This window comes from Sander vitreus, chromosome 12 (genome assembly GCF_031162955.1).
Source record: "Sander vitreus isolate 19-12246 chromosome 12, sanVit1, whole genome shotgun sequence".
Classification (NCBI taxonomy): domain Eukaryota; kingdom Metazoa; phylum Chordata; class Actinopteri; order Perciformes; family Percidae; genus Sander; species Sander vitreus.
Window position 1 is genome coordinate 6,473,201 of NC_135866.1, and position 27,093 is coordinate 6,500,293.

Consider the following 27,093-nt stretch of genomic DNA (forward strand, 5'->3'; position numbering starts at 1 on the left):
AGACAAAAACTTTATGGATGGTACACCAGCACTCAAGTCCCAACTGTTGCAGATCACCCAAATAGAGACATTTCTGCAGTTGTTGACCATCATGAATGCACAAATTAAACATTTGTAATAGTGGCTTTGTTTTTATTTGCATCCCTGACGTTGAATACATCGACCCTAATGGTTTACGCTGGGTTTTTAATTTTACCTGCCGTCACCCTGGAAACTAATTTGAAGTGCTCACAAAGAGGCTGTGGAGTTTTCTTTTAAAGACATTCAATCTATATATGACCGGAGTAGAAAAATAGGTTTTATGAAAACAGATGTTTAATGTCATTCAAACCATGAGCTGATTACCATTTTTTTAATTACTTCTTACAATTCAAACTAACAAAATAGAACCAGGTCATTTTACTACAAAAACGAGGTTTATGTATACAGTATGAAACCAGCCTAAAATTGCAAGCATCAATTACATTTTCCCATTTGGACATACATACATGATACAGTATACACACTCAAATAAAAATACTGTAAGTACAGTCTGCAAGCAGTTTGTTTGAGCACTGGAATGTGTCCGTTTTATTCCTGTGCCTCGACAAAAGGCTACAAGTCTGAGGCGGGACAAGAGAAATCTTCCAAATCCAACACAAATATGATTTTAAAGAAAGTATACAATCCTGTAAGTACAGCAGAAAAATATCGTCGCTGTTCAGGGAGCGTCGTCTTCACAGTTGGGGCAGCTTGTCGACGGGTGTGTCGAATTTGAAGTCTGGAGGGAAGAGTTCTGCAGCGCGCGGGTAGATGAGTCGGTAGGACTGTCTGATCGTGACATCTGCAACGCCGGCAATGTCCCCGATTTCTGTGGGAGCAGCAGAGACCACGTTAAACTCTTAAACCTTTTAGTATCTGAAACCTGCTGCATTTTTCTCTAGCTCTAAAAAAAAAAAGCAAGTGGACATATAATTACGTAATTCAGCTTTTTTTTTGGGGGGGGGGGGACTTAAAAACGCATCACATCCGGAGCTAGAGGGATACCACTGTTCTCCTAAAGGACACTTCAACAGGGTGAATGACTGACGAGAGACATCTTTATCAGACCATTAAGACGTGATGCAGACTCTCAGCTTTACCCGTTTCCCTTTTATTAGGCTGGTGTAGAAGAACAACTTTAACTTGAGTGAAGCACACGTCCACTTTTCACTCATTTTCAGTGGCCAACTGGAAGTACCATGTACTTAACTATGTACCCCACTACATTCATCTAATGGCTTTAATATTACCAATGAAGATAATGCATACAGCACATACCATAATGTCACAAAATACAATGTGGTGTTGTTACACGAGCAGTGGTTTATGGGTATTCATGCCAACAATAAAACTGACACATTAAAGCTTGGATTATTTGACGGGGATTTTACTGTCTGTATACATGCGCTGTTGTTGGTTCAGTTAAGTTTGTAACGTTCACACTTTGAGTCTTAATGCTTAATTCGGATTTTTCTTTGCTCAGATCCGATTTTGTTTGTTCGTCCGTTCACGTCACCTTTTAAAATGCGGTTCATCAGATTCCAGTGTGAACCGTTTGCGGTTTCGAAATGACCCGCATGCGCAAAAGAACAATACCGATGACATCAGACGCAGCACGCTGTTGCACTAAAGTTAGGGAAGTTATGGAGGAAGTAAGCATTGGGCTTTTATTTCAAAATGTTTGTGTAATGGCAGCCTTTGACACTGAAGCCACGTTCTCCGGTGTCCCCGTTCTTCCATTTCGTTTGCTATTTGTTTTTCAAAAACGCAGCGGTTACGGTATGATCCATCTAGTTTTGATTGAAGTATCTCTCCATACGCTAATTAGGTCTAACAGCTCACTCTCCCTCCGTTGACTTGCTCCATCAGTGTTCTCCATGTTGTAGGCCTAGTCAAGTTTTTAATTTGACTGTCTGTGTCTAGGGCTAACTCCCGCCGGCGCGTAATTGTGACAAAGGTCGATGTAGATTGACGTAAAAGTCGCATCAAATCCACCTTTGTTGTTCACACTGCGGCCGCATTGAAGAAAAAAAATAATAATAAATCAGATCTGGGTCTGATTTAGGACCACATATGGAAGTGGTCTAAATCTGATTTGAAAAAAAAAATCAGATCTGGGCTAGATTTGAGTGTTCTGAAGAAGTCTGACCTGGTCAAAAAAAAATAAAAAATCAAATCAGATTTGAGCTACTTTTGCCTGCAGTCTGAACGTATTCACGCCAGGTTTAGGTAGGTTTTTTGCAGGTCAGAAATCTTGGCCAATGAGGACCTCTACTACCAGTATATGTATATATATAACGGCCATTTATATGGCCAAAAAAAGACAGCATTACCACTCACCCTTCTGTGTCTTCTTCTCTGCGGAGGCCTGGGAGGCCATGTAGATGGCTGCTGCAGCCACTGAGATGGGGCTCCTGCCGGGCACCAGGTCCAGCTCCACGGCCTTCCGAGCGATGAAGGTGGCCGCCATCTGCACCTGTTTGGGCAGGCCCAGGTTGGAGCAGAAGCGAGACATGAAGTCTCCGGTGGTGATGAGGTCCACGCTGGTCTCCAGCGCCTTCAGGATCAGCTTGAAGCACCGGCCGATTTCCTTCTTGGAGATCCGGGAGACGGCGCAGATCTCTGTGGAGGTATAGATGCAGCGACGTCAAAGAAATGTCGGTAACCCTTCACTTGAAGGTATCTACATAAGAGTGACATGACACAGTGTCATGTCACTCTTATGTAGATACCTTCAAGTGAAGTGGAACCAAAAGGTTTCTCTTTTCTCTGTTGAATCTCTACGGTGACCTTCGCAGTAAATTAGAGAACAGAACGTTCACAACTTGTGTAATCTTCCACGTCTATAAATAGGACGTTTCCTTCTTTGAAATCATAGTAACCAGAGTCAAATGGCCTTTAGTTATTGGCAGATTAAATCCCATTGAGAAACACTTTGGTGTGCGTTTCACTTTCCCCGGAAAAGGTGAGAGCAAATTTCAAAGAATATGTGTTAATATATTTATTAGTACAACCATCATACATCCATTCTGTATTAGTAAATGTTTTTATCAGGGTTTTGTTTGTTTTTTTAACCATAATTCAGCACACAATCATTTCTTATCCTATGTAACAATCAAGATGGCGTGTATGTTTCAGCCACCGTATATCGATTTAAAGAGAGACAATTCTGAAATTTAGGAGCGGCTATCGAAAAGAGACGTTTGTCTCTTAAAGGTTTTTTTGTTGTTGTTTTTTTTGTCAGCAAAAGGACTTGTTAGCATATATTAAAATGTAACAGCTTGTTTTGATTTGGGGCCATTAATCATTCCTCAAGTTAAATAATATAGGGCAGACAGCTCAAAATCTTCAATCAAGAGAATAAAAGTGTTGGGACCTTTAAATGTTCTTGGTACACCTTCTTGTCTGCAGGCGATGTAGAGACAGGCCGAAGCAATGGCGTCATTGGCTCGCCCCTTCAGGCTCTTCTGTTCATAAACCTGCTTGAATAAGTTGTTTGTTCTGTCCTGCAGAGCAAAAACACCATTCACAGAAAGCTCATTATGAATGTCTGTCTGTCTGTCTGTCTGTCTGAATGTGTGTAGTGTGATGTGACAGTGGTACAGTACTTTTTTTTTTGCCTCTTTGTATTTGACTGCTTAGCTACACCTAGTTTGGGATCATCTTTCCAAAAGCACATTACAGAATCTGATTTATTTTTATTTTATTTTTTTACACTTACTATGATGTTCCTTGGCAGGTTGATGCGATCTGCCATGGTGCTGATTTCTTTAAAAGCGTTGAGCATGGCCCGGTCAGAGCTGCTCATGGTCCGCCGGTTCTGGTACTTGGAGTTACCGAATTCGTCAAAGCTAGCGGCGCCAGTTCCCTGAGGAGGAAACGGTGCACGTTTATCAGGAAAACTCACTGAAGTCGTATTTCAAGATACATTCGAGGATGTGGTTTCCTGTGGCTGCGGGTATTCTGGGGGCAGCAGACGCTGACACGGATGTTTCTGGATCATGGTTTGCCCCAAACTCACCTTGCTGATCATGGTGGTTAGGTCGCCCCCATTCAGCAGCGGGTTCTGGGCGTCTCCCACTCGGGATGGATCTTTGAGGGCTTTCTCATTGGAGAACGTCCTCCACTCTGAGCCTACGTCGATTACACGGTCACCTGAGGACATTTTCAAATGAAATGTATATATATATAAAAAAAAAAAAAAAAACGTACACGAACAACAACTTGTTCCTAGACGTTCATTGTAACGAGCTTAAATTGGTGCATTTGCATCACGACTAACATTTCAGCTTGTTTCAATGTAGAGTTAATAGACTGTAACAGCGTTTCCCGTTTTTTGGATGTCTGCTTTTCAATCTTGTGCATTGATGGCTACACCTGTTCTGCTCTAAAACAGGTTTCCTTTTCTTTCCTCGTTGAAAGAAACACGGGACATGACATGTTACAACAAACACAGAAGAGTCAATTTTAGAAATGGGACATGGCAGTTTAACGCGACAGGTTTTTGGTAAACGTTCTGGGAATCACCTGCACACACAAACAGCGAGTGAACACAAATCAAACAGCACTGACTGTGTTCTTCTGTCTGGCTGTATAACATCCCTCTGGAATAGTTCATTCAAAGATGGTGCCACATTCAGAACGATTCCCTCATGCAAACGTGTCTTCCGAGACTCAGACACTGTGAATAATGTCTTAAATGCTTCTGTACCGTTCATCTCGTCAGCAGCCCTTTTGAAGTTCTACTACTATACTGTATTCGGAATCTAGTTCAAGCTGTTTACACATAATCCCTTCCGTCTCTGTACTCGTTTTCTTATCACTGTATGTTGGGAGGCAGAAACGCATAACAAAATATGATCTAAACAAATGTTCAGTCATTCAATTCGCATCAAATTGGAGATGTACAAAGGATAAAAAGGTGTGAGAAAGGCACGGCATATTGCTTATTACCATGGCTGTCTGGTCTTGGAACTGTGTAGTAGGGTCGAGGATGCGCTTTCTGATATTTTAATCCTATTACGTTTACCATACATAAGTCTTTCTAACATCTCGAGGTAAATTGACATTCATCTTCTTAAACAGCCAACGCTAAAGGGAGCAGGCACACAGGGGCACTTTGGCTTGCATCAGAGAGCAGCTGGCGTCTCTCGTCTCCCACCTGACCTGCTCTTTGCTCAGGGGGCTCGTTAGAGGAGAGCCGTGTGTTCCCTACAGCTTTGTCTTACCGTCTTCACGCTTTGGAAACTGTGTCCTTGTGTAGCCGGTCAACTCAGCCGATGTTCACATGCAGAATTATTTTAAATACGGTGCCCTAAAAACCAAACAAGCAGGTTCAGGAAGACGTGTGCTGAGAAACGTACGTGTGTGTGTGTGTGTGTGTGTGTGTGTGTGTGTGCTGACGACTTTGATTATCGGACCACGATAGAGTTCAACTGAGTCAAGTAAATAAAAAGAAACAAACAGCGGCGCCCTGGTAGCTCCCCTGGTAGAGCGGACCAAGGCTCAGTCCTTACCGCAGCGTCCCGGGGTTCAAATCCGTCCTTTGGCCCTTTGCTGCATGTCGTCCTCCCTCCCTCTCCCTCCCTCTCCCTCTCTTTTGTAAATGTCTAAATTCTATTGTATTGTTATACTGCATACTTAATGGTATTTTTTTATATTTCTTACTGTCCTTTCTGTTTTTATTCTTATATGTTAAGTGAGTGTTGTACTTTGAGAGCAAAGATTAACCAGAGTCAAATTCCTTGTTTGTTTGCGCAAAACTGGCCAATAAAGCTGATTCTGAACTGTCCTATGAATTAAAAAAGGCCGAAATGCTCCAAAAATAATAATAATAATAGAAACAAAGAAATGAAACCAAATGGAAAGGAAGCATATGGAAATCCCCATGATTCAAAAGCAAAAGTGCACATGTTCTGTGTGTGTATATACTGACCTACTACAAGGCCGCATTCAGGGCAAATCATGTCCCCTGCTCTGTAGTCCTCCACCAGTATGGCCTCAGGGTGGTTGGGACACTGAACTCTAGGAAGGGCCAGGGCATCTCCGCTACAAAAGCACAACAACAGTTAAGTGATCAAACAGCTCAAAAGGCAAGGAAAGATATGGGAAAGGGAGAAAAATGAAGACCGATAAGCATGGGATGGGGTAGAGAGGTCAGACACAAAACACACTTAACAGCTACAAAGACTCATCTACAAGAGCTGCATTCCAACTGCTAGCAGAGTGTGACTTGTAAAAGATCCCTCATAAGAGGAAATGTCAAATGAATACAAAATGAAAATAAAAGCTTAGCTAATTTCCACTTCTGGACTTGTTGCCGAGAAGAAATGCCCAAGCCGAGCAGGCTGAAGCCCAAAACTGACTGAAGCTGGCTCATGAATCCAGAACAAAACATTAGCAAAGATATATATAAAAAAAAAGAAAAAAGGGTCGTAGTAGTATTTATCCACGATAAACTGTGCCAACAGCAGGTGAACATCAAACAACCTGAAGGCAACGCGTAACGTCCAGTAGCAGGTAGTTAAGAAACATCAGGACCGCAACTAACTAATTATTCTCATTATTAAGTTGTAAATTATTTTCTCAATTATTTGTTAAGTGCGTGAAAAGTCAAAAAAAAATAGTGACAGAAATGCTTATCACAGTTTCTCAGAACGTAAAGTGACGCCTTCAAAAAGCCCAAAATATTAAATCGACAGTTATTTAGACCAAAATCCTCACGTTTATGAGACAGGATTAAAAGAACATTTGGGATTTTTACGTAAAAGTAACTAAAATTATCAAAACAGTTGATGACTAATGATCTGTCAATAGGCTAATTGATTAATGGACGTATGCATTGACTCCTGGAGCGCGGTTAACTCAGGTGTCATTCCCAGTTGCAACCTCCGAGGAACAACCAAGGAAAATAAAATGGACAGAAGGCTCACACATCATTAGACTGGTTTCTATTGGTGCCACTTGGACTTTGGAGCCAGTTCTATGGGGCGGGCATGGCAAGTCCCACTATAACCCATCATATCTAGGCCCGTAATTATTACATAATTGTCAATTTGTTTCCATAACAACGGCGTCTTTGTTTAACCGCAATTAATCGATAACATTAGTGAAGGTCTTAAGGCGTTCAGTAATCGTCGATTTTGTTTAGATATGCCAAATTGTAATTATATAAGTGATTATTGGTCGGACTATATTTTTATTATTTGTATTGTTAGTTGTTGGCACTTAACCCTATACACGTTCATAGCAACAAAAATGACAAGGTAGACAGTAAGAAAGTAGTATTATGATAATAATAATAATAATAATAATAAAAAAGAGGCGTGGTTTACTTCATAGGCTGTGTACTTGTGTTATTACATTATTTGGGTCACATAACAGTGATATATAACCAAAAGATGTATCCTGGAATTCATTTAAAACTTGAATTTGTTTAAAAAAAAGTAATAAATATTTAGAGACAATTCTATTGTTAATCGCAAATTATTTCTGAGAAAATGAATTGTAACATTTGGAATTGTTACAGCTCTAATCATATCTGTGTTGTTTCACCTTTGAGTGACATTTTTTTCCATCAAATAAAAGGTAAACCTATTACGCGATGTTGACGGATGGTGCACGTTGGTTTTCCTTGTTATTGGTCTCCGAACAGATCGTGATTCGGTCCAGCAGCTGCATATAGCTCAACTCAAGCCCCTGTTTGGTCCAAGATAGCAGCCGCTACATCATGATACAAGACCAAACGGGCAAGTCTGACACATAAATCATGACAATGATTAAGATGGAGAGGCTGTAACGTAAAATGAATGCAAACAAAGTGCAAATGCTAACTTAGTTAATTGACTAACAAAGTACCGGTAAGTGATAGAAGTCCAGATTCATAGAGGCATACAATTTGGCGATTAGCACCACAATAATAGGAAACATTATGGATAGAGCTGGCTGACGTTGGCGCTCATGAATATTAAGTATTTTTAACAGTTGAATGGTTGGTTAGTTATTGATAACAAAGACGCTGTATTACAATCAAATACATGTAGAATGCTACAGGCTTGGCGCCAATGACGTATGTGATGAATAACGTTTATGACTTTTGCTTCTTTCTATTTTTCTTGGGAACAACCAAAGAATCTTAGAAAGATCTTCTGAGATTCCTTGATGATCTAATGGGGGCCAAAACAGGGGCATACCATGTCTTTGCATTTACATTCTAATAAACCAAACATTTCCCAGACAGTGGTTTTTAACAAGTGGACGAACTTCAAAGAAGCTTCAGTTGAATAAGGTTGCATAAATATGTGTGAAAGCCTATTTTCGCTAATTTGATCAAATGTGATAAAAAGATCCTTTAAGTAATTAAGATACAACTTTTTTTAAACAATTACTTAATATCTTAAAATAACGAGAAACGTGCTGAAAGTAATGAGATAGTATCTCAAAATGTACTAAGTCATTGGTTTGAAATACTAAGTCATTATTTTAAGATACTAACTCATTTTGTGATATACTAACTCATTATGTGGAGATACTAATCATTTTGAAAAGTTTCCAATTATTTTGAGATACTAATTATTTTTGAGAGAAGGGATTATTTTGAGATACAAAATAGGATTTACAGGATTTAAATCACATTGGCGGAAATAGGCTTCCATACATAAAGGCTAAATGTACACAAGCTGCACAAAAACATTTGCCTGTGTCTACAAATGACTAATAGACCGCTGATGTCCATGAGACTGCAAGTAAAATTGTTAGCATAAGTTTCAGCTTCAAACTACACTAACGTTAACGTTAGCTGTATCTGTTGTTAACCGCAAAGCATTTAACGTTAACGTTAAGTGGCGGAAAGTCTACAAGACTAGCTTCGATGCGAAGTAACGTTAACGTGACAATCAACTGAAGCTATTGAGTGCCAGCACAACGGTAAGAGAATGTAAAGGCGACACAAATAACAGTGACTTCTGGTACCATCTAACGTCAAACAGCTAACGTTAGCTACCTAGCTAAGTAGTCGTTAGCACAATACATCGTAACGTTACACCTAACGTTAACTGTACGGATAAGGACGTACTATTTTTGGTCTAGCACTAGCATCTCTCATCATGTCAACTCTATAACTTTTACGAGATTACATTTTGAGAGCCACACATTAAGAAAGAAGAGAGGTTATATTTGGTTAAAGTTGCTACGCACCGGCTTGTCGACGCCATATCATTCCTTTGCTCCGCCCGTCAAAGAAACAATTGAATGCACCACCTCTATTTATAACTTTTTCCGATCACGTGTCCGTTGGAGTATGGGGAGCCATGAGGCTCAAACTAGTCGAAGTAGACTCCCGTTTGTATAACAGTGTTTTGTTGATAAGCAGGGTGTCAAATCAATTCTAACACAATTCTGATGTTGGGTATAACATGTAGTAATGTTCAAATGTATTTGTATGGATTGATGTATGCAATGTGCCTACAAACCACGATTTCCAAAGACTCAATTCTGATTGGCTGTTTTTTGTCCATTAAAAAGTGACAAAAAGCACAACGTTACATATTGTCATTTTATTTCTTTCAATATAGGACACCTAACGTTACAGTTTCACTGTCTGTTATATCTGATTTACAACACTGAGTGTAGCTAGTCCTTCAGTGCCTCGTCATCTGAACACCACAGGATGGCGCTAACAAACAAGATGCAAGTAAGTAAAGTTGCACTACTCTGAACTTCCTGTACTTTATTCAGCATGTAACGTTAGCGATCATCTCACATCCGCGATCCGCTCACGCAGAGAGCGGCAGGTTGAACACCTTCAAGTCTCTAATGTTACTTCAGGCCTCGGCCGACAGTACACAAGGCCTAGGCCTATTATATGTTAGTTAAAGTCTTGATAATAATTTAGGAACAATGCCATGGCTGGATAGCTAGCTTTTCTTGTTGTTAGCTAAACATACTGTCAAATTATATTCACGGTTTATCAACTGTACGCAATGTTATTGACTTGGAATCTTGCTAGTATAACGTTAGTAACGTCTGGCTCGTAGTTAAGGGTTCTATTACTTTACTTACTTTACTTTATTCTTTATTCAGGACACACAAAAAACGGTCCATTGCACAATACAAAACATAGCAAAAGACAGACAAATACAAGACAAAACATTAAGTGAGCGGACTAGAAAATCTCCCGTTACCAGGTCCGTCCTATTTACTGGACGGAGAAGGTTGTTTCAGTTATTAGTCAACCCCCCAGGTGTTACCAGGTAAACAGTTATTCGTTATTGTTTGAGTTTTGATTGCAAAAACCGCATTAAAATATAAATGAAAAAAAAAAGTTTGTGGCAATTGGAAGAGGATTTTCTTTTTTAACTTAACTCTGGCTGTAGATATTTCACCGTTTCACGTTAGGCTGACCTGCTAGCTGCTAGGCTACTTACTGATACTCTCTGGGTAAGGGACTGTTCGTTATTCAACTAAGGAGCCACCAGAGGAGTTTTGTGTAGAGGTAGAGTTAACCTCTGCATTCTCATTTTACACATCCCACTCCTCTGTTATGGTGTGGTGGCCATTTCAGTAGATTTACTCACTAACATTGTTGTGGAAACACAATAAGCATGGAAACTAAATGCACACTTCATGCATTACTGCATTACTTCAAATACTAAGTTACTCCTCTAGTAAACTAGTATTCACATGAAATAAAACAATAAAACATTGAGACCATTCAGCAAAGGACACTGGGAAATAACCAATTCAACACTGGTTGCTGTGGACTTGTCACTAGGCTTCGTCATTGTATATTTTAGCACACAGGTAAAGCTGCCGAAGCTGAACATTAGGCTATATTCCAAAACACATATGTTTATTTTTAAAGCAGATTTTAAGTTACATTGTAACAATTTAACAATTCGCCCTTATAAAAAAATCCAATCGCGACACGGCTGTTTTGGAACGTAATAGACAGACGCTTAAATTCAACTAAAATGTAACAGTGAACAATCAGTGTTGGACCTCCAGTCTGTTGAGATGCCTCTCCAAACGCAGAAACCAAGCGCAGTCACACCATAAAACGTTAAGACACGTTGAGAAAAAAAAGAGATCCACAAAAGGTAAATGATACGGTGTATCCAGCAAGGCCTATACGAGCGTCACATTCACCAGCCAGCTCCAAACAGGTGAACGAGGCCTCTCCACTTCGCCCGTTTAAACAAAGTGGAATAAACATATACAAGTCCAAATCTACACAAAACCCGCAATCAATTAGTAAGCTGACATCACATTTATATACGTGGCATTTAGGAAACCTTTATTGCAACGTTGGCACGGTAAGATGTCCAGACTAGTGCAACAGTAACTTTCGCTTTTTTGCGTCCTGCTGCTCCCATCGTCAGCCAGGTAATATTTTTTTAACTAAAGCAGTATATGAAATCTGATGTATTACCTACCACCATTTAGTTGTTTTGTGTTATTTAAGATATTTATAAAATATCTGGTCATGCCAGATGTAATTATTCCACTCATTTTTTTAAACAATGCAATAACCTGTTTGAGCCACCAGGGGGCAGCGCCTCCTCCTGCCCCCCCCAGCAAACTCTGCGTATGCAGTCAGACCCATCTGGTAGGGGGGCCGAGACTGAGAGCTACATGGATAAATATGCACCAAACAAGCCACTTTGAAATGTTGCTCTTTTTCATTAATAGCAGCAAAAAATAAAAAGACATGACCCTCCTCTATTTTTCCTCCGGTGGTCCATTCCATAAATACCGAACGGTCCCTAACACTACCAATTATTGGAATTAATTCAATTAAAAGAAAATTAATATAATGGGGCCATTACAGACATGTCAAACAAAGCGTAAATCACCAATCAAACCATGTTAGGTAACGTTAACAGAGGTATAAAATAACAGAACTTCCTAAGCACAAACCTTGTATTTCACCAGAATATGCGATTTAATGTCTTAAATCGCATATTCTTTAATGTATGCGATGTAATGTGTAATTACTTGGAACACAAACCAATAATTGGCTTACCATTAAAACAAGATACATTCTTTCAGTTTTTATGAAAAAGTGATATAAATGGCCAATGGTTTATCCTAAGAAGCCTACTGTTAAAAAATAAAAAAGACCTGTGATAATGCCGTCTGACAGTGCCAGCCTGTGTCTCTGACTCTGTACCAGTCTGTGACTGCCCCTCTGCATCATACGTCCCGGGCCTGTGAAGGAAACCACACAGTGCCACAAAGAGTCACTTGATATGGTCAGGCTTTGTAACCCAATGACAAGTCCACATCTGTCTATCTATTAAAACAAAAACAAAAAAAACTCATATAAACCTAAATCACCCACTACTTATAATATGTGTGGCAACATACATTCATTTCTATAACCTACTTTTTCTTACAAAACTTCTTTGGAAACTGAATATAACTCTGGCTATGATTGTAATGCATTATCATTACCCTTAACAGTTCACTTATCAGTGAAGTGAGTGCCAGTGTGCACCATGGACAACAGCAGGTGGAGCTAGATAAAAAAAGAATGTCAGTTTTCCCTGGCTCATCAGTAAATCTCATTGTTCCAGGATGATGATTACAGTAATTAGTTTTCACTGACAGATCATTAGGCGTTGCTCTCTCTCTCAGTTGTCAAACATATTGGAATTCTTACCTTTGATGTCGTATTTGTTTGAATAGTAAAATGACACTCACACTATGGAGTATAGTCATATTTTTAATTGATATGCATCATCTGGGCGGTCTAATCCGACATCTTCAGCTGCTGATTAGGACATGGATGGATTACTGAGTGAACGGGCCTACCTGGCACAGGCTCAGGGGCCTTTTGCATGTATTTGTACCCTAAGGGCCCATTGACTCATAATTCACCCAAAGGTTAGGAAACAATGTTGAGGAAATGCTGTTGCAACTGATTCTTGCCTGAACAGTATCCCTGATGAGCATTTATGTCTTTTTCACATATCTTTAATGCATGTTTTCTAATACCACTGGCGATGAAAAACCTCTGCTGGACGGATCGTGCCTGTGCAAACTTAAATTGCTAGCTCTAGGATGGCTACAGGTCCAGGCATGAGAAATATCACAGAGTACATCCAACAACGTGAGAACAAGCAGAGACCAGCATGCTGGTGTCAGAGCAGTAGAAAAAGTGGCATGCATTCTCAGTATCTTTCTTTGTCTTTGACTCAACCACACATACAAATACACACACAGTAACTATCTCAATGACTCAGCAGCTGTTTATTCATTTACCAACTGCAACATCATATCACACCAAATCGTCATTCTTCGTTAATCTTAGTGTATGTCAAGTAATAACAAAAGATCCACACACAAGCACACAGCTTGTGTGCACACCTAGGGAGTAGTGTGTGTAATTTGACACACACAGGGACACACACTCTTTCTTGTTTAACTAAACCTGAGAAACCTTTGTTGACTACATGAATCCCTAACTCTGAACCTTAACATAATACTGAATTTCCTACCCCGCAGTGTATGGGTGAGAAAACCCAGTGCTTATTGTGCAAACAGGTTAAATTACCATAGAAACCTGTTTGTTTGGGTTTGCTGGGTTTGGGTTTGTTGTCGGTTTGGGGCTTTGGTCTTAAATTAGATGACTTTGTATTTTTTGCTACTCAGACCTCATTTGTGTATATCTTGTGTGCAGTTAATGTTTGTGAGTGTAATACTACTCTGTGTATTCTTTACAAATCAGAGAGGGAGGTACATGCTGAATTATTTATATCTCTTTGAGCCAATTCTCAACACACTGAGCTGGTTGCCAGGGGTATCTGGGGTCCCCAGCTGTTGGCCCCATCAGCCCCACAGACTGGAAATCCCATACTATCCAACCAGTGTTCCCACTGCTACTCAGTGTGACAATAAACCAAACATTATCTTTATACCCTTTACCTTCCCCTTACCACACCAACCACATATATTGCCACAATCACTCATCTGTAGGTTAGACTGAAGTTAGACTAGAGATCTGAATAGTGTCACTAGCAGAATAACTCAGGCTAAGACCATTGCCCAAATTGATACCAGCATTTATATCATATAAAAACATTATTACAAGTAATGTCTTGGCAAGTTGTGGAGGGAATCACTGAGAAACATCTAAATATAATGCACGTGGCCCCCAGTCAGAAAGTTAAGTGAGTTTACTAATCCACTTCTCTCATTCACTTTGTCCACTCTTTCTTTGTTTGGGATTCTTAAAGGGAGCCACTATAAACTCAACTATCACAAGACTTCAATTACTTTAACTCTGAACAAACATTTGGCACTCTTTTTTTTTAGAGCCTGTAAAGAACACAGACAAAATGATCAGTGTAATCATTCTTCATGAGTTTATGTATGGTCATGCACCACCTCCACGTCTGAACTTGTAACATGGCAGACTATTGCACTACATGCCCCAGTGGCTGCTTTTCTTTCTTTCTTTCTTTCTTTCTTTCTTTCTTTCTTTCTTTTTTTCCCCCCTTCCTCTCAAAGTACACGGGTAGCATGAGTGAGAAGAGAGTGCCAGCAGCCAGCAGCCCAGGACCGGTTGAAACCTGTATGGGTTGCAACTGAGGAGACACTTTCTCAACCTAGTGCATCGTCAACCAAATCCAGAAAGAGCTGGAAATGATGCATGACTTCAGCACCCAGGGTCCTATTGACTGTTGAGTTTATCAGTACTTATAATACATACACACAGATAGATAGATAGATAGATAGATAGATAGATACAGACAGATATTATAAATGTTGCCTTCTGTGCACATGTTAATAACAGTTTAATTTAACTGTAACAACACAGGGCATCATGTCAAACGTGTGTCATGTGCACAAAAGGCACATGTGAGACATCTGAATAAGTCAGCAAAGTTATTTCAACACCACAATGCATTTGTGTGTCTGGTAGGCTACTCGAAACAAAAGAGGGGGAAGCTGGTGCTTCCTTCAAGACACGCAGGACAGACAGTAGACAAGAGAGCTCAGTTTTCAGCTGGTAGGCCTATACAGCTAATTTCCAATAGCATTCAATTCAGGGGTTTGATTTGTATTACATATAATTTGTTCCACTTGCTGAATACTTACTGAATTTATTATAGTCCAGGCATTATGATTCTCAAAGGTTTGCTACAAAATTTTCTTTGCTGTACCAAAGTAAATATAGCATCATTAGTGAAAGCACTATAGGCCTACTCTATGAGTCGGCCACATAGGCCTATTTCCCTATGCAAAACTTTATGGAAATCAGTTGCGTTTTCAAATCACAAATGTGTACTTTTTGTTGGGAATGAAAGTATTTATAAAAAAACAACGTTTAAATCCAACATTTTCACAAATGTTTTGCTGGTACGTCCAGCCCACCCGTGGACCGTGTCGCCCTGTCTATCATTTCTTTCTCCCATACGCAGTGAATGCAGCGTCAGATAAACTAGCAGGCAGGCGGTGTCCTCAGGAAGTTGGCATAATGTCATCCTCCAATGAGAAGCGCCCATAACACTCTCAACAGCGGTCTGTGTACGGCTCATAGACTGTAAAATAAGGTACGGCTCCATATTGGATCGGTCTTAGAAATACATTGCACTCGAGGTCTGCTGCATATTGTCTAACGTAGCCTACGGCCAGGCAGCCGGCTCTGCTTCCCGGGGCTCAGGTGTGAGGGATGTAGCTGACAACCCGCGCTGTCACGAACAAATGTTCCTCAGAGCTGTGTCTCACACAGCGGCGTCATTCCCACAGTTTTGAACGGGGCTTAGAAATTAGGTTAGAGGCGCACCTGGAGAACGGAGTGAAAAGTGGCATGCAGGCGGAGGAAGAAATAATTGGATTGAGATAACGCCACACGGGCAGTAAGTATATTTTCCTTCACAATGTTCTAAATATAGCCTACTTTAAACGAATCTAATATTTATTTTACTCATAATCAATAAACCTCACTAATATTGTTTCTCCTCGCGTGGCCGAGCACATGATGGTTTTCAGAGAAGAAACATGTTTAGGTTACCCGGTGTGAATGTTTAACGCCACCGGGACACATGCTGATTCTCAGGCTCACGTTTCAACAAGTCACCTGACCCAGTACACCAAGATAACTTACTGCGCAAGAACTCCTCACGTCGGGGGAAAAGTCCGCGTATCATCCAGCTAGACATGTCTTATTTCCCCATATGGTGGAATAGTCTACCTCAACAAAAAAAGAATCACCCAGCCTGTCTTCCACATGGTCGGTCTGCGACCTATTTCCTTGCTGTCTGCAGCCATGTCTAACCCTCAGACCTGGCTTGAACTTAGTTTACACCAGTGGTGTAGTCTAATGTATTGTAGTGGGTATACTGTAGTGTGTATGTATGGGCCTATATATATATATATATATATATATATATATGGGCCAGAATAGGCCTTTTTGGAGGCCTATAGGCATATCATCGTGGGGGGTCTGGGTGTCCTCCCCGAGGGAAATTTTGAGCGTCAAAGACTTCATATCCTGTATTCTGACACACTTTTATGCACCAATTTACGGTGAAAATACCATTATTTAGCCTATGTGAAGAAAAAAAAAACCGCAGATGACAATTCAGAATATTCAAAATTATAATGGAAAGTATGTTGTTACGTGGTATTGCGCATTTTTAAGAGGGTATAAATTCTGGAGCTTTCTTAGTGGGTATACTGTGTATTCCTGCGTATCACGTAGACTACACCACTGGTTTACAATTTTTTTTTATATATATATATTTATAAAATTATAGTCATCTTTAAACTAAAATGGTCCCAGCCCCTTTCCTTTGGGCCCCATTGCCCCCCCCCCAATACCCTAGAGGAGGATTGATCATTATAAACCACTGTGGAGCCCATATTATATCTACTCTCTCACGACTCACTGGCTGTGTTTTTATTCAACTATTTTTATTTGCATTTTGAAATATCGCATTAGGAAATCTGGATGGAAATGGCAACATTTGATAAAACTTCAATTGTGCAAAAATGTTTTTCGCTTGAGGTGGTTTTTCCCTTTGTCGTAAAAAATAGTTGATTCGTTAAGTGGGATATGAAAACGCCTTTGCCTGACTTAGCGACCATTTAACTTGCATGAATAAACAGCCGTTTACTCTGTTGGCCAATCTGGCTCGCATAAAAGACAATTAAAACTTGCCAAACCAAATTCCTGAAGACCTTTCTATTGTTCTCTCGTATATGCGTTGGATGCAGGCCCTCAGAAAGTGCGTCGAGCTTTGAAGCCAATTTGGTATAGTGGCCAAACGGGTAATTGCAACTCTCGTGTCCGTCACATGATGCCTTCGGGCACCAAAAGATGCGAAAGTTGAACTTCTTTGGTTTTATGCGCCACTGAGTAACTGTCATAGCGATGACCGAGGCAGCTCCAGTTATTATTAATCCATGGTCAGACAGCCAAGGCGGCTTGTGACGTCTGCTTCATCTTCTCTGTTCACTGGCGGATTTCAGCCATGCGTAGCCAAGCGCTAACTTCTGGCGAAACTAGCTGCGGTCTAGTTTATTTGCTCCAAACTGGATGATTGAAGCATTTCTTTTATGCAACGTTTCAGTGTGACATTTGAATGGAAACACATCTGCTCTTTCATTTCACAAACATCTCTTGCACTGATGCATTCTCCAGATAAATGGTTGGGCATGTCAAATATCATTCAGCCATCTTTCATTTAATTCTTTACACCCATGACATGTCAAAATGTCTTCCTAAAAGCCCATTATTTATTTTTATAGCACTATGAGAAAACACCAATATAACATCAGCTATACAGTAACAACCAAGTGTACTTGGCTTTCAAGTTCCTCAAAACAAGTTAACTTGGTATAACCCTGCATTATTACGCTAAAGTGGGACATCTTGGTCTATATGTGAAGACTATAGCCTGACAGAAAGTCGGTATGTCCGGTGTTTCCGGTGTACCCGATGTTGACCAGTGGTCAGCCATTACATTACTTGCCCACCGCCCCCACCTTCTTTTGGTTTTTGTAGAAAATGAACCCATTTAGTTCATTTTCGTGTATGAGTGCCCACTAAAATACTAAGCTTGTTATCAAAGTCGGACGACGGCACTAATTACAAACTTAAGTGTCTGCTCTGTACAGCCGTAGCCGCCACAGCAGCAGCAGCAGCAGCAGCAGCACAGAGTAGCAGGAGTCACATAGTAAGGAGAATGACGCTCTGCAGATATTGTACGTCATTAACAAATATATTTTCATGTCAAATGTCTGGTGTAATCGGTAACCATTTTATTAACAAGCTTATTACCCCGTGGGAAAATTTCCTCACCGTGGCATCCCTAACATATTCTGTAATTTTGAGGCTTATGCCAATATTTGAGATTTAAAAAAATCTGATACGAACTATGCGACGGAGACACGGTCTCTAAATGATCTTAGATGAATCTTTGGTATTTTTGTACTGCAATTTCTTACATATATGCTGATATGAGATCTATGTAATAAATGTATATCAGTTGATAACATCGGCCCACTGATTTTTCGGTCGGGCTCTAGTGAAGACCCTCTGAAACAGAAACCAATCGCGTCACACCTAGCATAGCTGCTTTGACTTTGACCTTTGCGACATGATGGCCGTTCATGCTTGAGACATCCATGATTATTGTGCAAGAGCCATAAGCTTATGCATATTACATGCTTGTTTGGAGGCTGATGGATCTCAGTGATGAAGTGAAACTTAACTTATTGGAAACCCATTTCTTTTTAGCTGAGAAAGGGTCAAGATATCAAAATAGTATGGCTTATACACAGGCAACCTATTAGCCATTTCTTTTCAATCGGTTACTGCTGGCTTTAGAAGATAAGGCCACTGGGTGTCAACAACTGTCAGCGCTTTCTATAACATGTAAGGGTGTCACCCTCAAACTAGAGACCAGTTACTGCATATTATATTGTGACATATTTGATCAGATTACGTATAATTGGAATTTCTGGAACTGTACCAAAATGTGGAAAACAAGTGAAGCCTCTAATAATTCTAATACAATTGGTTAATCATTCTAATGAAAGAAAGATGGAGTTTGAAGTTAATAGTTTATGTTCACATTTTTTTTTTAAATTTTAGATTAATTTTCCCTTTCTGCGATTTTCTTTTATTGATGAAATGAAAACAAAATAAGTTGTATTTGAAATAGTTTTTTGTTAGTTTACTTCTAGTTCAATTTACTGTTAATGTAATGTTTGATTTCTATCAGATAAATCAAATGAACACACACACACACACACACATAGGTGTTCTTATTGGAAATGCTTCAACTCTTTCTTACTTGCAAGAAAAACCTCCATTTTGGAGTGCAGCTCGTAGTAAAAAACAGTGTGAAATATTTAAATTGTGTCACAAAACTGTTGCTCTTCAGTGCAGGTTCCAGAAAACCAGAAATTATCAAGATGGACGGATCGTTTATGTATTTTCCCGAATTACGTGTCTTTTGAAATATGTCTTTCGATTGTGTTTGATTGGGTTAGAAGCAGGAAACGGATGAAAGTTGATTCAAGCATGTGCCACATCTGCTAAATGAGAAAAGCCAGTGATTGATGAAATGTGCCAAATGTCTTAGCGATTCAGAAGGAGGAGGTTGGGAGACGTATGCCTACATCAAAGGACTGTGCACTGTTCCAGTAAAACATGTTGTAATAAGTCTGTGTTTAGCACAAACTTGACTCTGTGCTTAAGCATCATTAAAGGTCCCATATTGTAAAAAGTGGAAACATTTCAGATTGAAGCCGACAAAAGAAGTGAGCTGAAAAAGACGAGGCAAAAGGTAAACACTGCAGGGGGAAAAAAGTCATGGCTTACAGGTGCATTACTGCCACCAAGTTTTTTTTTTTTTTTTTTTTTTGTTTTGTTTTTTTAACATTGAGCATGTAAACATGTTCTAGTAGAAACCCAAAAATAAAAGTATGAACCTAAAAATTAGCATAATATGGGACCTTTTAAAGCATTACTGAGTAAAACTAGAAACTATTTAGCACAATAGAGATAAAAGGACAGATAAAATGATGTAGCACATTTACACTCAGCAGTAGCTTCACAGTTACTCATCAGTAGCTTTTACAGCTAGGGGGTTAAATGTTTTACTCTAACTCCCCACTTTTGGCAGCCGGCTATGGATTTGACCCAAAAAGATTTCACTTCCTGGTGTATGTTTGTGCTCTAGTAACTCACGTCAGATGTTCTTTTTGAATTTACTTCTTTGTAAAAAGGCAGTTATAAGGGATGTTTAGCAATCCAAACAGTGGCAATTGGCGATTATTTTCATTATAGATACATTTGTCGATTTAATTTCTCAATTATTCGTCGTTCTGTCACAGTTTTAAAGGCGATGTCTTCGGATATCATGTTTTAGCTGACCCACGGTCCAAAACCCAAAGACCTTCAGTTTGCAGTGATGGAAAAAAAAGCAGCAATGCCTCACGTTGGTGAAACTGGGACAAGAGCATGTTTTGAAGTTCTTACTCAAAAAAATTACTGAAGCGAACAATGAATTGATTTCTCAAAACACTTGTCGCTTAATTTTCTGTTAATCAACTAATTGATTGATCGACTGTATTTAATCTCTAATTTGTTAGTCTGTCTTTTTCATACTTATAGGTAATGCTAAAACAACTAGAGTAGATTAACTGACTCTCCTCTATTCGTTGCAGTGATGTTCACGCTATCTGAGATTGCATCCTTGAATGACATCCAGCCGACGTACCGCATCCTAAAGCCATGGTGGGACGTCTTCATGGACTACCTGGGGCTGGTCATGCTGATGCTGGCCATATTCGCCATGACCATGCAGATCACCAAGGACCAGGTGGCTTGCCTTCCGTGTCTGGATGACCCGGAGGAGGCCATGGGAGGGGCTAAGCCTAACTTGGTTACGCAGCAGAGCACACAGAAAGCAGCCTTATCAGCAGCCACCGGAGCCCCTCTGGCAACCACCATCCCCCTAGTCTCTAAGGACTTACCAGACGACGTTGTCCATGAGATCCATGTCACACACCAACACACTGCTGTGGCGGCAGAGAAATATGTCAATCAACCTCAACCCACAGGGATCAGGACCAACCTGGACTTTCAACAATATGTCTTCATCAACCAAATATGTTACCATGTTGCCTTGCCCTGGTATTCCAAGTACTTTCCCTACCTTGCCCTCATCCACACCATTGTTCTAATGGTCAGTAGCAATTTTTGGTTCAAATACCCCAAAACGAGCTCCAAGATCGAGCATTTTGTTTCGATTCTAGGTAGATGTTTTGAGTCTCCCTGGACCACGAAGGCTTTGTCTGAAACAGCTTGTGAGGACTCTGAGGAGAACAAACAGCGGTTGACCGGCACCACCTTAGCACCAAAGCAGGTATCTTTAGAAGGGAAGGATGAAAGCTCAAATGTCAGCCCAACCACACCCATGCTCGGGGTGAAGTTCTCTGCAGATAAGCCCATCGCAGAGGTCCCAAGTAGCATGACAATCCTGGACAAAAAAGATGGGGAGCAGGCCAAAGCCCTGTTTGAGAAAGTCAGAAAATTCAGAGCTCATGTGGAGGACAGTGATTTCATCTACAAGCTTTATGTAGCGCAGACCGTTGTCAAAACGGTCAAGTTTATTTTGATATTATCCTACACTTCGACCTTTTTGGCTGAAATAAAGTTCAAGCACGATTGTGAGCCCGATATTAAACAGCTAATAGGATACACAAATTTCATATGTACGCACAACATGGCTTTCATGCTAAAAAAGCTGCTTGTTAGCTACATGACTTTGATTTTGATCTACGGGATGGCTTGCCTGTACTCTCTCTTCTGGGTGTTCCGCCGGCCTCTGAAAGAGTACTCATTCGAGAAGGTCCGGGAAGAGAGCAGCTTTAGTGACATTCCTGATGTCAAAAACGACTTTGCATTCCTCTTACACATGGTTGACCAATATGACCAGCTCTACTCCAAACGCTTTGGCGTCTTCTTGTCCGAGGTCAGTGAAAACAAGCTCAGAGAGATCAGCCTTAATCACGAGTGGACCTTTGAAAAACTAAGGCAGCTTGTGACCCGTAACGCACTGGACCAGCAAGAGCTGCACCTTTTCATGCTCTCTGGTATTCCAAATGCGGTGTTCGACCTCACAGACTTGGAAGTGCTGAAACTGGAACTGATTCCTGAGGTGAGGTTCTCGGCAAAGGTCTCCCAAATGACCAGCCTGGTGGAGCTGCATCTCTGCCACTGTCCCGCCAAAGTAGAGCAGACAGCGTTTGCTTTCCTACGTGACCATCTTCGCTGCCTTCATGTCAAGTTCACTGATGTTGCCGAGATCCCAGCATGGGTGTATTTGCTGAGGAGTTTGAGGGAGCTCAACCTAATTGGCAACTTGAGCTCAGAAAATAACAAAATGATTGGTCTAGAGTCCATGCGAGATTTGAGGCATTTAAAGACATTATGCTTGAAGAGCAACCTCACAAAAATGCCCACAAACATCACAGAGCTGTCGCCACATCTGATTAAGCTAGTGGTGCACAATGACGGTACCAAACTTCTGGTATTAAATAGTCTGAAAAAAATGACAAATATAATTGATCTGGAACTGCACACGTGTGAACTGGAGAGGATTCCCCACGCTATTTTCAGCCTGACCAACCTACAGGAACTTGACCTGAAATCGAACAACATCCGAACCATCGAGGAGATCATCAGCTTCCAGCACCTCAAGAGGCTGACGTGCCTTAAACTGTGGCACAACAAAATCATCACCATCCCATCCTCCATCGGCCAGGTCAAGTCTCTGGAGTCTCTCCACCTCTCTCACAATAAACTGGAGTCCCTGCCTCCTGCCTTGTTCATGCTGCCTAAACTGCGGCACTTGGACGTGGGCCACAACTCCATCACAGTGCTCCCTCTGGATGTGGGTCTCCTCCACAATCTCCAGCACTTGGCCATCAACTCCAACAAGCTGGAGGTGCTGCCCAAGCCTCTGTTCAGATGCACCAAGCTCAAGGTGCTGTGTCTGGGGAACAATGCGCTCACTGTGCTGCCAGAGACTGTGGGCCAACTGGTCCAGCTCACTCAGCTGGAGCTGAGAGGGAACTGTCTGGACAGACTGCCCGCCCAGCTAGGAAACTGTCGCCTGCTGCGCAAAAGCGGCCTGGTTGTGGAGGACCATCTCTTTGACGCATTGCCGGTGGAGGTTAAGGAGAGCATTAGCCGAGAGAACAACACTTCCTTTACGAGTGGCTTATAGCACAAAAAAAACACTGGTTCATGAGTTCATGACTATCCTGCGTAATGGATGTAAGAGTAGACTCTTTATTATTGTAATATCCCTAAAAATGAATGCATTTCTCTTGATTATTTTAATGAGTTGTCTTAGTTGCTTATGTATTAAAATGGTATATATTGCTTTCGTTGTTGCTGAGTATTATAGTTCAGCAACGTTTTGGCTTTTAGCAGTTTCATAGCTTTGAGTAACAAAACATTAGAAATTTAGCTTCTTTATGTCATACTCTATAGACCAAAACTGATTGCTCCAATGACACATTATGTAGATTTGTCATTGTTGTTTTAGGTACTCAGGTATAATTGTTACCATGGAACAATCGTTTTTGCCTTAACTGCTGCTATTGCAATTCTTTTTATTTTTTTTACTTTTTTTATTTTTACAGTGAGGCCAAAAATGAATATTTAATGTTTTCTTGTCAGTTTTACATACAGTTACTATCCACAGAGCAATTACATGCTATGGAAGAGGACACAAGGCAACCCTTGTGTCCTCTTCCATAGCATGTAAGAGGACACAAGGCAACCCTTCTTTCTTAGTAGTTTTTTTTTTTTTTAAGATTATGTGGATTAGTGGATAGACAGCCAAGGTGGGAGAGAGATGGGGGGGATGACACGCAGCAAAGGGCTGCGGGTCAGAGTCGAACCCGGCCGCTGCAAAGGACCCAGCCTACACTGGGTAAGCTAGAGGTCGCCCCCTTTCTTAGCAGTCTTAAACTTTTGTTGAAATCGTAAAACCTTTTATTTTCCTCAATGTCCCAACAAAACGACATTAGAGTTGTAAAACTCAGGTAGAGACTAAGCACCATAAATGAACCTTTACCTGACTATACCTACCTACCTAGTATACAATCCACATCAAAGAGATTGTATACTAATTAATTTAGCCTATAGCAATTAATTTGCACATTGAAAACGTAATAACTTAAAGATCCCTGAATGTCCTTTTTGTAATAAACTGTCCCAAGAAGACCGACGTGAGCTGATAAAAGGGAACTCTGTTTTATCTTTTTTTCTTAATTGCTTTAAAATTTGAGATGTGGAATTAAACCGTCAGAATTGTCAGAATTGTGTGATGACGACAAACATGTCTGCCTTCATTCTTCTTAATGTATTTCTGTGTAGGTCTGTAGTGTATATACACAGTATGTCTTATTTAGAGCTGCTGTACCACCTTTGTGATCCTATGATCAAAGTTCACAACTTTATGGCACAATAAAACAAGATTTTAGATGAATATCTAATCATTATTTATCTACTTCCGGCCCACTCCACTGAAACAATAGCCTGACAAGCCAGACCCACGTCAAGATGTTGGGTCTGGGAACTCACCATTGGCAGGGCTCAATCCGAGGGGCGGGATAAACGGTTGTCTTTCAGATTCCCTCTGCACTCATAGCCAACCAGAGCAACGCTAGTCGATAGATTAAACTTTGGCCGTATCCGGTCGGCAAAACTCAGAACACATCTTGCTTTTTTAAGAATGACTTCAGTGCTTTACTCCAAGTCTTCCAGAGTCGTGACCAAAGCCGATTCGAAAGACCGCTGTTCGCCAGCAGCAGCAGCCAACTTCTTTGTTTTCAAGTAGCAGGGAATTCACGCGGAACCGTCGCAACTCTGCTGTCCTAATGTTAAGCCCGCCTACCGACTCTAAACACAATGTGATTGGCCTGACCAGAGTTTGTTTTTTCCAGCTCACAAGCCAACGGAGACTTGCTAGACTGACCCTGGCTGCAAATTACATTTGCTGCCGCTAGGGTGCGTCTAGATTCTAGGCTGCTGAAACAAGCCTCTGTCTAAACAATTATTACAATTAATCATCTTATTAGTTACATCTGTGTTTGATAAGTTAAAATGGGGAAAAAAAGGTATACTCAACACAAGCTTCACTCTACATTTTTCTCCTGGAGAATTCCCCCACCCCGCTGTCTACAAAGTTTTTGCTCGTGTCCCTTTAAGGGGCTCCATACAAAGGCCACTGAGCCAAGGATCATTGTACCAACAGTAAGACTGTCTGTGTGAGCGTGTCTGTGTGAGCGAGTGAGGAGAAAACAATAGGTTTACTGTTTCTGTGTTGATCTTGTCAAGGTTATGCGTGTTATGCATGTATGTAGCCTTCTGTTCAACAGTCTAATTGATGGCCTTGTAGTAATACTCTGAATAAGGGAACTTCTCTGAGAATTGACATCACAGAGTTCCCATCCTTGAGATATCCTGCCCTGGTTTTAAAAGCGTCAAAACATACCGCTGCTCATTCGCTTTGTTTAGATTAAACCCTCTTTGAGCAAATGGTGCTCTGTTTTGCAAAAGAAGTTTTTCACAGATTTCAACATAAGGGGGCATTCTTTCTTTGGGAAGTCAATAAACACTGTACTATAGTATAATGTATATGTATGATATCTACAGTATGTGCAATGGCTTCCAAAGTTGTCATTGTCAGCAAAAGCAGGATAAATGCTAATTTTATGTTATCCATGGCCTGTTTGTTGTAATATAGTTAACCACAAATGTATTTAAGGATATACAGGATGCAAATTTTGACACAGGTATATAAGAGGTAATAATGCAGGATCGCCTTAAAGCCCTGATCATGATATTGATATTGTACTTTAGTGGTACACATTTTCTAAGCATTTGCAATTAATAAGTTTAACAAACCAACACACACACACAGAACCTGGGGCCTTTTAGGCCTCCTTTAGGAACCTGAAATAGCCTAAGACTTACATTTGTCGATTGGTTTGTGCTATTTTAATTGGAAATTTGGAATTTGGAATATACCAAAAGTGCTCATGCTTTATTACCTAAAGTTGAGCCTATGTCTTGTAGAGGGACCCTGTGTCAAAAATGTAGTTTCAAGAACTTTGTTATTTTTGTTCCGTGCATACATGTAGGCTATAGTACATGGTAGTATAAAAAAAAACTGTACATAATGCGCAAAGAATCAGGGAAATAGGGTTTAATGGGGCCCAGCAAGTTAATCTGACCCTGCCTGTAGTATATAGCTATTCATTTTGCTCTGACATTTAAATTACTAATTACAAAAAACATAAAGAACACGAACAAATCCATTTTGAGATCAACTTGACACCCCTATTAATAGCATTTAATTGACAGTTATAGACCTGCATCTTTGTCTATGTCACATCAGCAACATACAATAGACTGTATCAAAGATTCTCTATAGCGCATTTCAAGCATGATTTCCAGCCACTCCAATGGTATGAACTCATGGATGTATTCAACCGTCTCTGATGTATTGTATTGGATGGATGTATTAAAAAGACGTATGAAATGCGAAATGGTACACACTTCCTGTCTCCTAAGTGGACGTGGCCTCGTTTGTAAGAGTAGTGATGGATAAAAAGTAATTTGCATAATGTGTTTATATTTTCTTTTGCTAACATTGGATATTTACACAGCTAAAAGTCACATTTAGCATGACGAAAATGTGTTATCTGTGGCGTTTGCGTTAGTTGAGGTTTGCTGTGCTGTCCCCAGATCTCGCGAGAGTCTGTTTCTGAGACACTCGAACAAAGTTAATTTTTTCCAGATTTGTCGGATTTGTCCGACTGTAAAATGACTAACTCTGCCATTTCAGTGTCAGAATGTTTGGGAGATATGTGGCTTGTGAATACTGGGTCCAACATTTACTTTGGTGAGCATGGGGCGAAAGGATCGTCACAGATCGGTCATAATCTGTATTCACGTTCACTTCTCCCATTAGAATCAATACCATATATGGACTGTTAATATTTACAGTCCATGATCAATATACTAAGAAA

At 40.4% G+C, this 27,093-nt stretch overlaps 2 protein-coding genes across 2 annotated transcripts; one reads left to right on the top strand and one right to left on the bottom strand.

Moving 5' to 3' along the window:
• Positions 1-293: 293 nt before the first annotated feature.
• On the bottom strand, positions 294-9,277 carry gtf2b (general transcription factor IIB). The gene is made up of 7 exons (XM_078263433.1): positions 9,217-9,277; positions 5,957-6,069; positions 4,043-4,176; positions 3,743-3,889; positions 3,398-3,527; positions 2,362-2,643; positions 294-850 (listed from the first exon to the last, which is right to left on the bottom strand). The coding sequence occupies exons 1-7, from the start codon at positions 9,231-9,233 to the stop codon at positions 717-719; spliced, it is 957 nt and encodes a 318-aa protein (XP_078119559.1). The 5' UTR covers positions 9,234-9,277; the 3' UTR covers positions 294-716.
• A 6,215-nt stretch (positions 9,278-15,492) lies between these two features.
• lrrc8da (leucine rich repeat containing 8 VRAC subunit Da) lies at positions 15,493-24,545 on the top strand. Its single transcript, XM_078263421.1, has 2 exons — positions 15,493-15,884; positions 20,707-24,545. Coding segments are annotated over exons 1-2 (2,568 nt in total). The 5' UTR covers positions 15,493-15,883; the 3' UTR covers positions 23,274-24,545.
• The last annotated feature ends 2,548 nt before the right edge of the window (positions 24,546-27,093 follow it).

Bases quoted from the DNA above. Each gene is read 5' to 3' on its own strand.
- gtf2b (XM_078263433.1), bottom strand. The intron at 3,528-3,742 runs GTAAGTGTAAAA...TTTGCTCTGCAG, and splicing joins ACCTGCCAAGGAACATCATA to GACAGAACAAACAACTTATT. The intron at 2,644-3,397 runs GTCCCAACACTT...ATACCTCCACAG, and splicing joins TGTACCAAGAACATTTAAAG to AGATCTGCGCCGTCTCCCGG.